We start from the raw sequence: 15,603 nt of genomic DNA, 5'->3' as shown, positions 1-15,603 counted from the left end.
TATTGTTATTATGACGGATTTAATTTTAAATTAATAGTTCTTTTTATGAACTATTAATTTAAAATTAAATCCATTATAATAACAGTAATAAATAAATGTTTTTGCTCTCTTTGTTATCCTCAGTACAATCAAAACAGTTGATAATATTAATGTTTTTCAATTTAATCCCTGGGCCCCAAAAGCGGTCATGCTTTTTTTCCCGTAAGATTATCGGTCTTTAATAGTATCTTGTCAGTAACGTAAGAAAGCAAATTGGAAACTAGTTTTAAGATTTTAAAGGGACGTCGTTTCATGAGAACCAACTTGACCGAGACATTTGCCATGAAGATCGCGAATGATCGTGAGTCACGTTAGTTACGAGGGATACAGGAGTGTATTTCGGAATTAAATAGGAGATTCAAGATGGAAGACGGTGACAATAAAGTTGAAATCGAAATAAATGAAGATAGAAAGTCCTATGCCGGCATACCGGAAGCCGATTTTGTCGTAAGTGCGGTTTATTAATGTCTGATTTACGCATACATGCGTGTGCACATTTGCATTCATGCCATCACGATTATATTTAAGTTTTTATTAATTTTATTTTAATTAATTTTACAAAACTTTTATTAGTATTTAATCTTTTTTTGAAAAAATATTTGTATTTATTATAATATTATAAGAATGATAAGACCTAAATCTTTTTTCTTTTATATTGATTAATTTCATGACTGTTTGCCTGTTGATTAAAATTTGGATCGATTGATCGAACCTTATATGGTCACGAAAAAAATCATATAAAAAGGAATATTTCCTTGTCTATTGAATTTTTATTATTTATTTTGTTCTCTGATAAATTTCAAGTGTACACGTTAATGAATGCATTGCATAAATATGCTCTCATGTTTGACATTGTTGAATCATTTGTATTTATAATTTGTTTTATAATTAAATGTTATAAATATTATTTTATTAGTTATTAGCTATTAAATATTATTTTATTATTATGTAAGATATATGTATATGTGAAATATATTCAGGAGATCAATTATATATTTTGAAATGAGATGAAAAGTACAGAAGTGAAAAAATTTATTAGTTTTCGACATGGAGTTGCTTTAGTAAATCTCTTTATTTTTGTAATTTTCATCTCATTTTAAAATATATAATTGACCCTCTGTAATCTTAAGATTGATCGAACATGATTTACAATTTCACATTGATGGGCTTTACAATCTCAGGATGATGTCGAAGCTTTTATGGCAAAGCCAGAGAATGAGTCTGTGGACAAAGTACTCAGGAAGCTCGATGAGAGTCATGGAAAATACAAGTTTATGGAGTTCAACCTTGTCAACAAACGAAGACGCTTAAAATCACAGATACCAGACTTAGAAAGATCTTTAGAAATGATTGAGAAACTACAACGTGAGAAAGATGGTTTAGAAACGCAATTTTTATTATCAGAACAAGTTTATGCAAAAGCTATAATACCACCCACTGACAAAGTATGTTTATGGCTGGGTGCTAATGTCATGCTAGAATATACCTTAGATGATGCGCAAGAAGTGCTGACCAAAAATATTGAGGCGGCCAAAAAGAATTTAGCATATGTAGAGCATGATCTGGATTTTGTTCGAGATCAATATACTACCATGGAAGTAAATATGGCACGTATCTATAATTGGGAAGTTAAACGCAGACAAGCAGCAAAGCCAACATGAGATAATCAGTCTTATTTATGCTCGGATTTGCCTAAAACTACCAAGAGGTAATTCCTTGCAAATTATATAAATATTTTTTACATTAAGCTCAATGAATTAGTTTTTTTTTTATTTACATTGATAAATCCAACTTCTATTACATTTGTCTCAATTATAATTGTTAAATGTTTTGTATTTCAGAATATCTACATATTATGAAGAATAAAGTTTGTCAATACACCATTGAAATTCTTGGAAAGACTTAGAAAAGACTCAATTTATTTAGCTACAAACTCTTGTCACACATTTTAATATTTATATATGTTGCTATAAATATTTAGATATTTAAACTTTTGTAACATCAGTTACTAGAAATAGTATTTTTCATTTATTATCCTTCACAAATTGAATTTATTAATTTACGATGTATCTATCTGCATGAATCTTAATAAAACTATTCTATTCTGATTAAATCGAATGAATGAAATGAAATTATATCGTAAAATACATATAATAAACATAAGATATATTTATTTGAATATTGAGATCTCTACTCTCTGTACAAACAACATTCGTTATTAAGTACACATGTCAAAGACTATACGATAAATTTATCTTAGAAAAGAAATTATACGAAAACTAATAACTAAATTTCCGTGTTCTTAAATAAAAATACATGAATGAATGAACATGTATGTGTAATGGAATGTTTACACAATAGCTTAGCAATTTATCTTATATTCTAACTTCCTTAAACATTATTTATTATAATAATAAGGCACAGGGTCAGACTGACCTCTAAAGTCAGTATTTCAAAGTATTTCAAAAAAAAAAAAAAAGACTAGCATGAACTCTGGTCAAAAATATATTGTCCATCATGGTTACTCTGCCATTACTTCATCCTTTTGTTCATACTTCACTAGTTTTGATTTGAGTTCAGCAATCTTAGCTTTAGACTCATCCAATTCCTTTTTCAAACTCTCAATCTCCGATGTATTATCTACAGTACCACCAAGGTTTTTACGTATATATCTATATTATAATTAAGGAAAAAACTTTCTGATGATATAAAATAAACTATTAGAAAATAAATGACTTCTCATATAATAAGATATAAGAGCTATATTTTGTAAAATCAAAAACTTAAAATTTCTAAAATCAAGATGGAATATTTTGTTAAAAAAGATCTTGTCAAAGATATTTATTAATAAGATAAGGATACTCCAAAGCATCAGTTGGCCTCTCTGTCTCCTCATAGAGCGAGACAAGGATCTTTGTGAGGGCATCCATGACTCCCGATCTCTCCAAATATTTGCGGAACTCTTCTCGCTTAGCAGTGACTGACTGTAAACCAAAAAGATTTTATCATTATATTTAAAGAGAGAAAATTTTAAGAGAATAATTTGTGCACTAAAGCAAATTAATAACAAATATATCATGCCTTTTTACACAACATTCATATTTTATAATTCATAAAAAGTAACAATTGAGTAACATTGAAAGATATTTCTATTTTCATTACTTCTGATCTACAGAGATTAGCTAATACAAAACGGTAATTGCACAAGCAACTATCCGGAGAGGAATCATAATAAATCCTAATAAATTTCTATTGTGCACGTCTTTTTCCCATTTGTCCAATAATCGCTCTAATATTTGTTAAAAAGAAAAAAAATCCGTGTTGCATAATTTCCTAACGATTTCGCCAATTTACAACATAGCAATTGGGGAATACCAGCAAACAAATATACAATAGCCATATAACTATGGCCGATGCAAGGACCATCAACATTATGAAAAAACGGCGGCACGTAAGCGACGCATGAATCGTTTCAAATCCGACATGAGGCCGATGGTTTTTTCGCGAAAAAATCGCCTGATTCGCGAGATTTTAACGAATAACGATTAATCAATTCAATAATTACCATCGTGACAATATTTCTGATGATTTTCACTCGAGCTTTTCTTGAAACAATTCACAAGGAATGGCTCAACAAAGTGAACGCAAGCGTACTCTAACTCAAAATAGCGCCCGTCTCTTATCACATACCTCACCATAGATATAACATAGATAGAATATGAATAGACAAAACATAGGCTGCGTTTCAGCAGAGAAAGCAGTTCAGTGAGCGTTCAGTGATTCTTTATTATGATTGGTTTCTACACTTACATTCAACAAAGATCTAAAGGCAAGAACCAATCATATTCAAAATATTTTTTGATTGGTCAATTCATATAATATTTTTTGTTCTGATTGGTTAATTAAGTGTTTCAACGCGACCGTTTCTGCGTGATGCGCATAATGCATCATTTATCCTTTAATGTGTAATAAATAATAAAGATAAATGATACATCATGCGCATCATGCGAGAAACGGAATGCATCCGAAATATTTCTAGCAGCAAATGGATCGCATCCATAGCATTACTGAATGGCAAGCAGTATTCATATAATTTCCGCCTAGAAGCGGAGTAATAATAGTTTCACTTGTTAAGCCTTGTGTCCACGATGCTGGAATCTGAATGCTCGATCCGAGATCTTGGATGAAAAAAAATTGACCAATTATATTGATCAATTGGCGGAAATAGTCACTGCAATTGGTCAATTTTTTTTCTCTGTCCGAGATCTCGGATCGATTTCTAGCGTCATGGACACAAGGTTTTATTCAACCACCGACGAAATACAATAGATAACTATTCCTGAATAAATTTTCGAGTGAGCCCTATAATCTTAAGGATAAGTGAAGAATATTGATATTATCGACTTCCGATATAAATTCCTTCAATAAAATATCTTAAGCCTCGTCGATCCGAGATTTCAGATAGAGAATTGATCAATTGTATTTGAATAATTCAGCCAATTGACTAATGGTTAACTTTCTCTTAGATCAATTTCTAGCATCAAGAACACAAGGGCGATATTCAGTCAGATCTTATATTTAAACATTTTAGAGACAATTTCATCACTCTCCGATCAGTTTGATTGATCGATAAAATTTAACAATTACTAACTGCAAAACTTAAAACTAATCGTATTATTTTGTTTTTTTATTCATTTTTAGCAAATTATGATTTATTTATTTATTTATATATATTTATAAAATATAATATTTTTAAGTAAAAAGTAATACTTTAAATAAAATACTATTTTTAATTAAAATAATTAAAAAATTGGGTTAAAAATGATAAATTAATTGGCATTATTAAATTTAATCGATTAAACTTTATTTTTATAGTTATTATTCAAATATTTATATTAAATATTATCATATCAAATTTATAGCAATAGTCGATAATATTGATATTTTTCTTATCTTATCTAATTATCTCCAAGCCTCTCGGGCACCAAACATTTGTCCAAAGTTAACAGCTTTTAATAAACAGTGATGAAAATTATATCCAATTATAATTTGATTTGAGTTCAAAGACGCGGAGCCGCGAGTTATCTGACTTGCGCGCCTTACATGCATAATCAAGATGGCGGCCCGCGAGCGAAAGTAACATTTGGTTTACCATCGTCGTGCTTCGAGGCTTCGTGAAACACGATACTGCGTCGCGATTTAATTACGTTCGCAACGGAAAACTTCGTCGATTTTTCGACAAGAAAAAAAATCGTTCGCGATGTGGCGCGAACTTTGGTCGCGCGCGCTTCTAACGTGCGCGATCGGCACTTGCTCGATTCTCGGCGACTTCGGACTGAAGTATGGCAAGAGTAACTCGGCGCGCGCGATGTTTGACAACGCGACGCACGCGACAGTGGGCGGCCTCACGTGGACATTGATCGTCGTTCTCTCGCGGAAGTCGATCGCGCGCAATCTGAATAGTATATTCTCCTGCTTTCTGTTGGCGTCCTTCATCGATCTAGATCACTTTGTCGCGGCGCGTAGTTGGCACCTTCATGTGAGTAACGTATGCAAATTAAGTTCGAGAATTTACTTCGATAATTACGACGCTTCGACAAATGGCTGAACGATAATGAGTGAGAGATATACTACAACTAATTACTGTATATTTATGTAAATACTTATGTAACATTACTGTAACGCATGTAAAATTTATATAAATTTATAAAATTTAAAAAAATTTATTGAGTTCATTTCATTTCGTATGTTTGCTTTAATTTCTATTTTAATTATTTTTATGTATATTTATCAAACTTGAATGGTAACTAATTAATTATTAAAAAAAATTAAATAATAAAATTAATTAGTTAATAATGCTTAACTTAATTTAGTTAATTTCAAATAAGTTAACTTTTAATTTTAATTAGTTATTTTTTTAAACACATTAACTTTTACTTTTTAACTTTTACTTAATTATAAATTAAATTTTCTTGTTCTATATTATAATTGTTTAATTGTAATCTCCATATTACAATCTAAAACTTAACAATCTAACTAGAAAAATTATATTTTTATTTGATATAAATAATGCTTTTCAAAATTTACTTTTAATTCAACTGAAGTAAATTTAATTTTAATATAATTTTTAATTATTAGTTCTTTGTTCGTGAAATTGTCAACATAAACATAAGTTAATTATATAGGCTACTAAAATAAAAGATAAAGAAACTAAAATCAGTTAAGGAAATCTTTTTTACTACTTAATCCTGATATTTATATTATATACAAAGAAATATTAAACTATACAAAGAATAATATTTTGATATTAATAAATGACATATATACAATTTATATACAAAAAGAGATTTAATACATAAATTATAATAATTTTTTTATTTTCTTTCTATAAATATATAATAAATTTATAAAATGTTGCAAAATCGAGTCATTAAAAAAATTACATAAGAATAATTATTAATATTAAATTAAAAAAAATTAATTTTCTCTAATTTTAACTGGAAAATTTTAGAAATTTAAGAAAATATCTAAAAAATTATTTTATTTTATTTTATTTCGATTTCTGTGATATTTATTTATATAATTGTGTAATAATAAAATCAATAATATTTGTTTCCGATATATATATATATATATATATATATATATAAATTATTTATATATATAAATTATTTTCTATCTTGATCATTGTTTTTATGTATTCTTTCAGGATGCCACGCATTTGCAAAAACGACCATTTCTACATTGCACCACCATTCCTATTATGTTATGGATACTCCTCATCTCACTTTCTAATACTTTTCATTCTCCTGTATTGGAACAGACTTCCTGGGTGATACTGGCCGCCTTCCTAAGTCATCATATACGAGATGGTACCAGAAGAGGCTTATGGTTCTATCCCTTCGGATCAACCCGTCCCATTCCTTATTATTTGTATGTGAGTCTTTGTATGACCCTTCCTTACATATTATATTGGCTCATGAGCCTACATACGTTTGCATCGAAGAATAATGACGAGATTATTCTTATCGATATATAAGACTTGACTTAGAATGTGTATATTACATGTCGATTGTCAAAATCAAAACAATAGGATATTTCTTATATAAGATAATTAAATATTTAAAAACACTAATGGTTTAATATCGATATATCGATATTTCTCAATAGTTTAAGTTAAAAACGGTAAGAGGAAAAACTAATAACCTAAGAATAAGCTCTCTGCGAGAAAAAAATAATAAAAACTTTATATAAAATTAAATGCACGTAATGTTTGTTTTAATAGAATTTTATTTTTAATTATTTAATTAAAAGATATTTACTATTGCGAGAAAATTTATATTACGAATAATTATAACTTTATAGTTATGAATAATCATTTTATTTGTTTCATTTAGATATAGATATTTTGGAATTTTAGTGACATTAGGTAATTTATGACTTTTTCTTTATTATTTAATTTAATTATTTAATTTTAATTATATTTATATTATTATAATTATATTTATATTTATTCTAAGAATCTCTGCAATCATAAAAAAAAAAACATATATGAAACGTTCTAAAATAGTGAATTTCAATTTTGTGCATAATTTTGAAACGTTGTTATTAGAATTTGTACAGAATTTATATTCTTGTGTAATGAATTAGTATAATTAGTATTCATAATGTAATTTAACAATCTGCACTATCTTGTATTGTAAGAGTTAAATGCAGTTACGATTGACAATGATGTAATATGTATGACAACAACAATGTTACATCGTCGCTCGAGCGAAAGGGAAAGTCGTAATAAAATTTTTCCAAGTTGCGGATGGCAACTCGATTCAACACATCCGCGTGTGCATGACGTATACATATTTACAGCTGCAACGTCGTTGGTCGTTGCAGCTGCGCGGTTTATAGGCAAATCCCACGTGCGTTTGTTTTCTATATCTGCATAGGCGCGAGTTCATTTTTATATGGACACACTGACGGTATTTGCATTTTTACAAGTATTTCTAGCATCTAAAGAAATACAATTTTGTAATCAATAATAAATATATAGAATAATTTAATTTTCAGGATTAATCAGAAAACAATCATAAAAAAGGAAGTACATCTGGGTTTTCATTTTTATTTTTAAATATTTTTATATGTTAAAAACAGAATTAGAGGAGTAGTAACTATAGTTAAAAAGTTAATAACTTTTAATTTAACTTAGTTAATTTTAAATGAATTAACTATTTATTAGTTACTTTAATTAGTTATTTTTAAAATACATAAACTGTAATTTATTAGCTTTTTTCCTAAGCTAAAAATTAAATTTATCGATGTAGAAGAAAAAAATTGTAGAAGGAAAATATATTCCTATAAAAAAAACAATATTTTATATAAATTTTATTTACAAATAAAATATTAAATTTGTTTGATAATATCCATATTGTAATTTTGATGTTTTATTATTTAGAATATTTTAAATTATTTTAAATTATTTAGAATATTTCCATTTTAAAAAATTATGACATTCTAATTTAATATAAGCAATGTTTTCTTCTTTTAAATTAACTTTTAATTTAATTTTGATTTAAATTAATTTAATTTTAATGCAATTTTTAACTGAGTTAGTTTTTTGTTCATATAACTTTTGTTAAATTTTATGCAACTAATGTTTTAAATTTATTTAAATTAAACATTATACATAGATATAATACATTAATATAAATTATTTCAATTAATTTATTAACTATTAATTTTAAATTTAATTAAAAAAAAAAGAATAATATTAACTTAACCCTGGTTAAAGTAAATTGCTCCTATTTTATCTCCAGAACTATTTTGCATATTTCAATTATAATTGTATTAATTATTTATCAAACCAAAAACCTTCTGCTTTATTAATCACAATATTCTGATTCTTTAATTTTAATATCTTTCTATCTCTAGAGAAAATATCCTATGAATAGAGAAACGTCCTATGAATTGTTTGTAGAATTCCACTCCAGTATATGAGTGGAGCTAATGAATAAAATCAATAACCCTTTAAGCCCTCAAGAAAATCCCTGCTTGAGAGTTTGCATGATATCTCGATATTATCGGACAGTGTCGGCGGCGCGAATGTATCAAGCTCCGAATTGCTGCTCCTCGCAAGCAAAAGTTGCTTCACGACGTTTCGTCGCGATGTTTTGACTTATGCTGAACATTTGAGCGAGCGAGTCAGTAGAAGATTATCGACGTCTGGCGAATGAATGGAATTATCGATATGCATTGCGCAATCGAGCATTCCTGCGTCCCCCAGGTGACAGGACACCACGCGGGGACGCGTCTCCGTGGGTGAGAGCGCGGAGGAGGCCGCGTGGATCTCCCCGCGGAGACACGCAAGTCGCGCAAGTCGCGCACGTGTGTACACACGCCCGGTGATCGCACGCTGGAGGGGTCGGGTTTATCAGCATTCGGCGGTTGCTTAGCTGGCATCGCCGGCCTCACTTCACCTCGCTCTCCGCGGTTTCGCTTAGTGCTCGTTTAACTAGCCGGTCGTGCCGCACCTGTCGGACGAAGATCCGCCGGGGATCGATCACTTGGCGAAAACTTGGCACTCAGAGATCCTCTGAATCGCGATTGCGCGATCTTCCGCTTCTCTTTTCCGTCTCTCTCTCTCTCTCTCTCTCTCTCTCTCTCTCTCTCTCTCTCTCTCTCTCTCTTCCTCTCGATTTCCGGCTTCCTCTCTTTTGAAATTTCCATCGCGATTCCGTTTATCGCTACGTTTATCGGCGATTGTCGATCCTGGATCCTCTCGATTTAAGTTTGATTTTTCGTAATTGATCGGGATCGAGTGACAACGTCTTGGAATTTCACGATGCCATCGCGCCTCGATAGATACGTGAACGAATCGTGATAACGCGCGTTGATATCGATATCAAGTGAGCAAACGCGACATCTCACGCAGACGACGACGCGAGCACGGCATGACAAGACGACGGGTCCACGGGTTCGGTTGGTTGATTCATACTCACGATGGTAAGTAACACGCTAGTTTCTCCCACTTTTGGTGTTTACATATCTCTCGAATGATCCGAGGTCGATTGTACGGTCCCTGACCGCAAATCGTTCCCGCAAGTACACTCAAGGAATCACATGCGATGCTTTCCTTTTCCTTCCTTCTTGTAGCAAAATTCCTAGTCGTGTTTTGCTCGCGTGACGTAAACAGTGTATCGATTATTTGTGCGAAGTTATTAAAACGATTATTCCTTCGGTCTGATGGCGAAAGTACTATTCGGTGCATTCTTCTCTGCGGTAAGCATAATTTCTAATTGTCTTTCGGAAGGCATAAATTTTATCTCTGTGTCGACAATAAAAGAAGATTAAATAAGAATGACACATGATTGTAATCTTTTGTCGTCTACTACGTGGTGTTTAATGAACGCTTACGAGAAAACACTTTATGTTGATCCAAAAAAGTTGCGTGTTGTACTATCTATACGTAATACAATTTTGTCTTTCTGTGAATAATATTTATAAATAAATATATAATAACTTATTTTCCAGAATTTTTTGGTGTTTTGTATAATTAGAACGCGTTGTTATACTAATGTAGAACTGATATGTTATCTTGAAATAAAGTTGTCCATTAACTTTGTATCAATGCGTAAATGTTTTATTAATGACTGAGAGCTACAAGAAGAGAAAATGACAAGAATATTCTCGAGCTAATTTTTAGATACTCAAGATACTTAAAAATGGAATCTAAAACTCGCACAATGCACAATCGTTCGTGATCGATAGTGCACTTTTCTCTCGAATCCTTCGTTTTTCTCTCGAATAAAATACAAAGAGATATTTACAGATGCCAATAGATTTCGCATCGTAATTGATCATATCCGTTCGCAGACCTTGTTAGAGGTGCAACTATCTGCATGCTAGGTCAAATTAGTGTAAACGAGTCAATGAAATGTGTGAAACAGATACGAGATAAATTCTGATTAGAGATATGACTACGTATGCTATAATGATCCAAGAAAGGCACTTTAATCTGCCATTCCTGGTTAACAATCATTAACATTAAATGCTGTTTACGAAATCTTCAAGGAAGCGAATATCATAATCGCGCACGTAATTTCAGACGCAATCTTGCATTTTCGTATCCGATAACCTTGTTACTCGAAACTTTCGCTTCATCACTTTGATTAATGCTGATTTGTCGAAATCGCAATATAGAATACATCACGTAAATTTTACCGCCGATGTCAGAGAGATGAATAAATAAATTTTCCATACCGAGCATCTATTTTTTATATCAGCAGTCATCTAATTATAATCTAATTGATTTAATTCTTTTGAAGGAAAAATGATTCTAGAATGTTTTTTTTTTCTAGGTATCTGTCAATGATTTGGCGCTATATTTTTACATTGCATGCGGCATCACCGCCTGCGCGCTTATCTTACTTTTCGTTTTGGTGATCGTGCTATTCATGAAAGTAAATCGATTAGCCGAGGACGGGTGAGTAATCTTTGTTAGCCAATAATTGAAGTAACAATAAACAGAAAAATGTAGGATTATTTTCAATGGGCATTAATTAATATTATTTATATAAATAATTATTTATTGCAAACTATATCATTTGTATTGCCATCCTCGATCGAATCATCACCAAAGTATTTATCAGTCGACATGCAAAATATTGAAAATTTTAAAAGCTTCAAAATGTTTTTTATAAAGCAAACGTCTTTCTTTAATAAATTTTTTTACACTTTTCTGCAATTTCCTGTAGTTTAATAAAAGCTAAGCAATTGAAATGAAAAATTAAATTGTACCTCCAGCAGTTTATTTGGAAAAAAAAGAAAAACATAAGTATGATTGTTTCAATTATCTATACATTTATGAATGCTGTATATAAAATCGATTATTGAATATTGCGTGTATCGCTAATACTTCGCCGTGATTATTTGATTGCACACTTTGCGGTACACCTGCGCGGCGAAAGGAAAGTAGAAAAAATGCATGACACATATCTACAACTGAGACAGTTAGACATTTTCGCGTTTCTACCGTAAGAATGAAAATATACATGTTCGTGAGTCACGTAACTAACGATGGAATCGTTGATAGCGTATCTTTATTGCCGCGATTATTTCGCTTATCTCATCCAAGAATATAACGCGGTAATGATGATCAAAAAATTCCACTTTAATTAGTGAATAACTTCTAATATGTTTGCGAGTCTTAAAAGTGTAGATAGTCTGATAATAGTTGAATAGTAGTTCCGATTTCATTTTATTTTGATTATTATACATGAGAACAAATTACGACAATATCTTTTGCTATGTAGAGAATTATTTATCGAATTTTCTTTATTTGTCGAATTATCCTTTCTTTTTTCTTCAATTTTTTGAAAATATTTCCTAATCTTCTTTTGACATACTTTCTATGTGAAACTTGAGAAAGGTTTCTCTTGGCTCAAGTTTTTTATTTTGCAATTCCTTCAACCATTTATTTTTAATATGATAATGATCGTTATTTCGTTCGTAACATTCGAAATATGTTTCTGATAATAATTTGTAATCGACGATCGATTTTAATTTGAACAGCTGTCAAGATGATAATCTCCGTCGATTCTTCATTTCTTTTCATTACTGGTAGAAATTTATTCACCAAAGTTGAAATTGAAAATTGATTTAGGTCCAACCAGCTAAACAAACAGACGAACATGATGGCAGACTTTTGTTACACCAATCCTACAATTGTGCCAGGGGAATTGCTCTCTCGTCGTGGCTTTTCCATGTATAGCGGAACTGACATCTTCGACGAAGACTTTGGCAAGAATAAAAATGTCCATTACGGAACGTATCATGAAGCTCGATCAAAATTCTGACAAAATTCTGATAAAACTGGAATATAGAGATCAATTGAATTATTATAGTTTATGTACAGAGTAATCAATTATTGATTCAATAGAAATTAAGCAATCCAAGTTAAATTAGAGTTAAATTAGATTACTAGCTAGTTAGAGTTGTAATTACTATTATTTACTTCTTAATGTACAGTATTTCTCTGTGTAATTTATTACAAAATGTATACGCTTAAGTGTCGAAATTTAATCTTTCTTCTTGACTTTACGCAGATGTTACATGTAAATATAAATTTCTACAGTTTTTCTCTGTGGCGTGAAATAATATTCAAAGTTCACAAAATTTGATAATCGGAGAAGTTGAAGGACCATTTTATTGAAGTTAATTTTTGATTTAAATGAAAGTTAATTTTTAGTTGTGTTGTGAAATACGTTCCAATATTGCAATATTTTTGAATATCTCCAACATTATTGAACAGAATTAATAGCTATCTTAAAGAACAATAGAAATGATAAGACGACAGAATGAAATCATTTATTTATATTATTATTATTATATATAAGACTGTATAAGATTTTCATCTCTGTCTGTTTTATCGGTCTTGAGTTGCCGGTAAATCTGAAAGTCTAGTCTAGATGTCCCCGTATGCGTCGCAGAGAAAATTCTACACAGTGCTTCAAAATCATCATACTCTTTTTCACATTTTTCACAAGCTTGAAAAAAATTTGAAATGCGTAATATCGACGATATTTTCTAGTAGACAAGAAATAATGTTAAATTTTGTGAAATATACTAGTCGACTCAATCTTTTTTTTCTTGACAGATTTCGTAATTGTTAATTAGATCTGCGAAGATCTAATCAATAATTATCGAATTATCGAATCGATGTATTGATCACGATGTAATATAATTGTATAAGTAATGTGCAGTACCAAAGATAATTTTGCTTGAATTAAACATATGAATGAAACATATAATATAGACTGGAAAATAATTAATTGCTTATAGAATATAAATGAAATTAGTATTTTGATGAAGAATTTTTATGAGTTCAATATCTAAAAAATGTTTCATATAAGAACATATATAAATATATGTAATTGTATGCGAAATATACCTATACATGGTTATATTAGATTCTTTTATAGAAATTTGATTTAATACTAGAAATTATTTTTTTTGTGTTGAAAGTATTGAATAAGAATATTTTTAATACTCAAAATAAATAATTAATCACTATCTTCCAGTATTAAGTCTCTATAAAGGTTTTTTTTGTAAAATTTCTGTTTATAAAAAATAGTAATAATTAAAAGATATAAAAAATAATTAAAAAGATAATTTCGCATTGTTCCTTTTACAAAAAATTAAGTTTGAAGAAATGAGAGAAAATTGTATCCATTATAAGTGTATATAATCATATATACTTATAATTTAAAATGTATATTTAATTATATATGGATAATTTTTTCTATTTTTAAATTAACTTTTTATAAAAGAAACAATAAGAAATTACTCTTTCAATTATTTTTCATGTCTTCTCATTATTACTATTATTTTTCTTATATTAAATAGAAATTTTAAAAAAGAAACTATATGAACATATTGTATAGACATATTTCATATAGATTTATATAATTATTTATATTTATATAAATATAATTATTTATATTTATGTTATATCTATAATTATATATACTTTTGTATACTTATGTATATTTATATAAATTTATAAATGTTCTTGCCTAAAAAATTTTTTTATATTTATTGCGCAAATGTCATACATAACGCAAATGTCACATAAATTATTAAATAAAATATATGTAAGGATGTAATACTCGTGGATATAATTGAATTTAAATGATGCAACTAATACAAAAGAATCAAATTGCTAAATTGTAAATAAAAACATAAAGGATTTCTTTCTTTGTGGAAAGTTACATAAGCAGTATATGTAATTGTAATTGATTATTTTCCAGTATTGAATATATTTTCCTATATTGAATATATTTTTTCATGTTGTGTATCGTTTATTAGTGATATTAATGTAAATATATATATATATGTGTGTATTGCTATATGTGATTTTTTTACTTAAAACAAAGAAAAATTAATTTACTCCGTTAATCACTAGGAAAGATACATCATGATATTTTAGTAAAGTACCGAAACAGCAGTTCATCACAAATTTCTATAAATCTTAAATAAACATTACGATCTTCATACAGGTATTATAGTTGAAATCAGCTCTTAATTTAACGCAACAGGTGTTTCGATAGTATTCGAAATATTTTGGGAAGATTGTAAGAAGAGAAAGTAAATTGTGTTATTTTGAAAGATGCGGAAATACTTTTTTTTTCGGATCAAAGGCAATATCAAGATTTGCTCATCGGTCAGTTTATCGATGATACCAAATATCTGATGCCTGTCCTCTGCACAGCCGATTTCATTTGCAGTCCCACGCTTGTTCCCGTGGTAGAGGTGGCTTCCGTTTCCGGAACCGGCAAAATCGCACATCGGAATGGCAATAGCGGCGGCGGCGTCGACGGCGGCGGTGGCAGCGGCGACGCCGGTGGTGTGTAGGCAATGGCACAGGGATAGGCCGTAATTGGTATAAAATCATCGAGCAAACACATCGGACAAGACAGCCCGGGGATTGTGGGCGGCATTGCGTGCCGTCGCCCTGGTTACCGCGGGGGCGACTCCGCTAAAGCGGACCCTTCGACCCCGATTGCGCGCAGG

At 30.0% G+C, this 15,603-nt stretch overlaps 3 protein-coding genes and 1 long non-coding RNA gene across 7 annotated transcripts; 2 read left to right on the top strand and 2 right to left on the bottom strand.

The window, feature by feature from the left end:
• The first annotated feature begins 297 nt into the window (after positions 1–297).
• Positions 298–2,152, top strand: mgr (prefoldin subunit mgr). The gene is made up of 3 exons (XM_011639350.3): positions 298–486; positions 1,221–1,747; positions 1,881–2,152. Exons 1-2 carry the CDS (start codon positions 403–405, stop codon positions 1,698–1,700), a joined length of 564 nt encoding a protein of 187 aa, XP_011637652.1. The 5' UTR covers positions 298–402; the 3' UTR covers positions 1,701–1,747; positions 1,881–2,152.
• Positions 2,153–2,184: 32 nt separating this feature from the next.
• LOC105427570 (c-Myc-binding protein) lies at positions 2,185–5,334 on the bottom strand. Of its 3 annotated transcripts, none has more exons than XM_011639355.3 (3): positions 5,192–5,334; positions 2,902–3,023; positions 2,185–2,711 (listed from the first exon to the last, which is right to left on the bottom strand). In XM_011639355.3, exons 1-3 carry the CDS (start codon positions 5,192–5,194, stop codon positions 2,561–2,563), a joined length of 276 nt encoding a protein of 91 aa, XP_011637657.2. In that variant the 5' UTR covers positions 5,195–5,334; the 3' UTR covers positions 2,185–2,560. The 3 variants fall into 3 exon arrangements, with proteins under 3 accessions (XP_011637657.2, XP_011637655.2, XP_011637656.2); XM_011639353.3 differs by having other exon boundaries at positions 5,143–5,270; XM_011639354.3 differs by lacking the exon at positions 5,192–5,334 and adding an exon at positions 3,605–3,735.
• On the top strand, positions 5,300–14,939 carry LOC105427571 (uncharacterized). Of its 2 annotated transcripts, XM_089075793.1 has the most exons (4): positions 5,300–5,578; positions 6,749–6,976; positions 11,391–11,515; positions 12,695–14,939. In XM_089075793.1, the coding sequence occupies exons 1-4, from the start codon at positions 5,300–5,302 to the stop codon at positions 12,885–12,887; spliced, it is 825 nt and encodes a 274-aa protein (XP_088931919.1). In that variant the 3' UTR covers positions 12,888–14,939. The 2 variants fall into 2 exon arrangements, with proteins under 2 accessions (XP_088931919.1, XP_011637658.1); XM_011639356.2 differs by lacking the exons at positions 5,300–5,578; positions 6,749–6,976 and adding an exon at positions 10,059–10,311.
• On the bottom strand, positions 9,671–11,090 carry LOC148936628 (uncharacterized). The gene is made up of 2 exons (XR_016138974.1): positions 10,447–11,090; positions 9,671–10,357 (listed from the first exon to the last, which is right to left on the bottom strand). It is a non-coding gene; the product is annotated as an uncharacterized LOC148936628 (long non-coding RNA).
• Positions 14,940–15,603: the final 664 nt, after the last annotated feature.

The sequence above is a fragment of the Pogonomyrmex barbatus genome, unplaced genomic scaffold (genome assembly GCF_055798465.1).
Source record: "Pogonomyrmex barbatus isolate J1 unplaced genomic scaffold, ASM5579846v1 scaffold2, whole genome shotgun sequence".
Taxonomy (NCBI): Eukaryota; Metazoa; Arthropoda; class Insecta; order Hymenoptera; family Formicidae; genus Pogonomyrmex; species Pogonomyrmex barbatus.
This window is presented reverse-complemented; position numbering and strand designations above follow the sequence as displayed.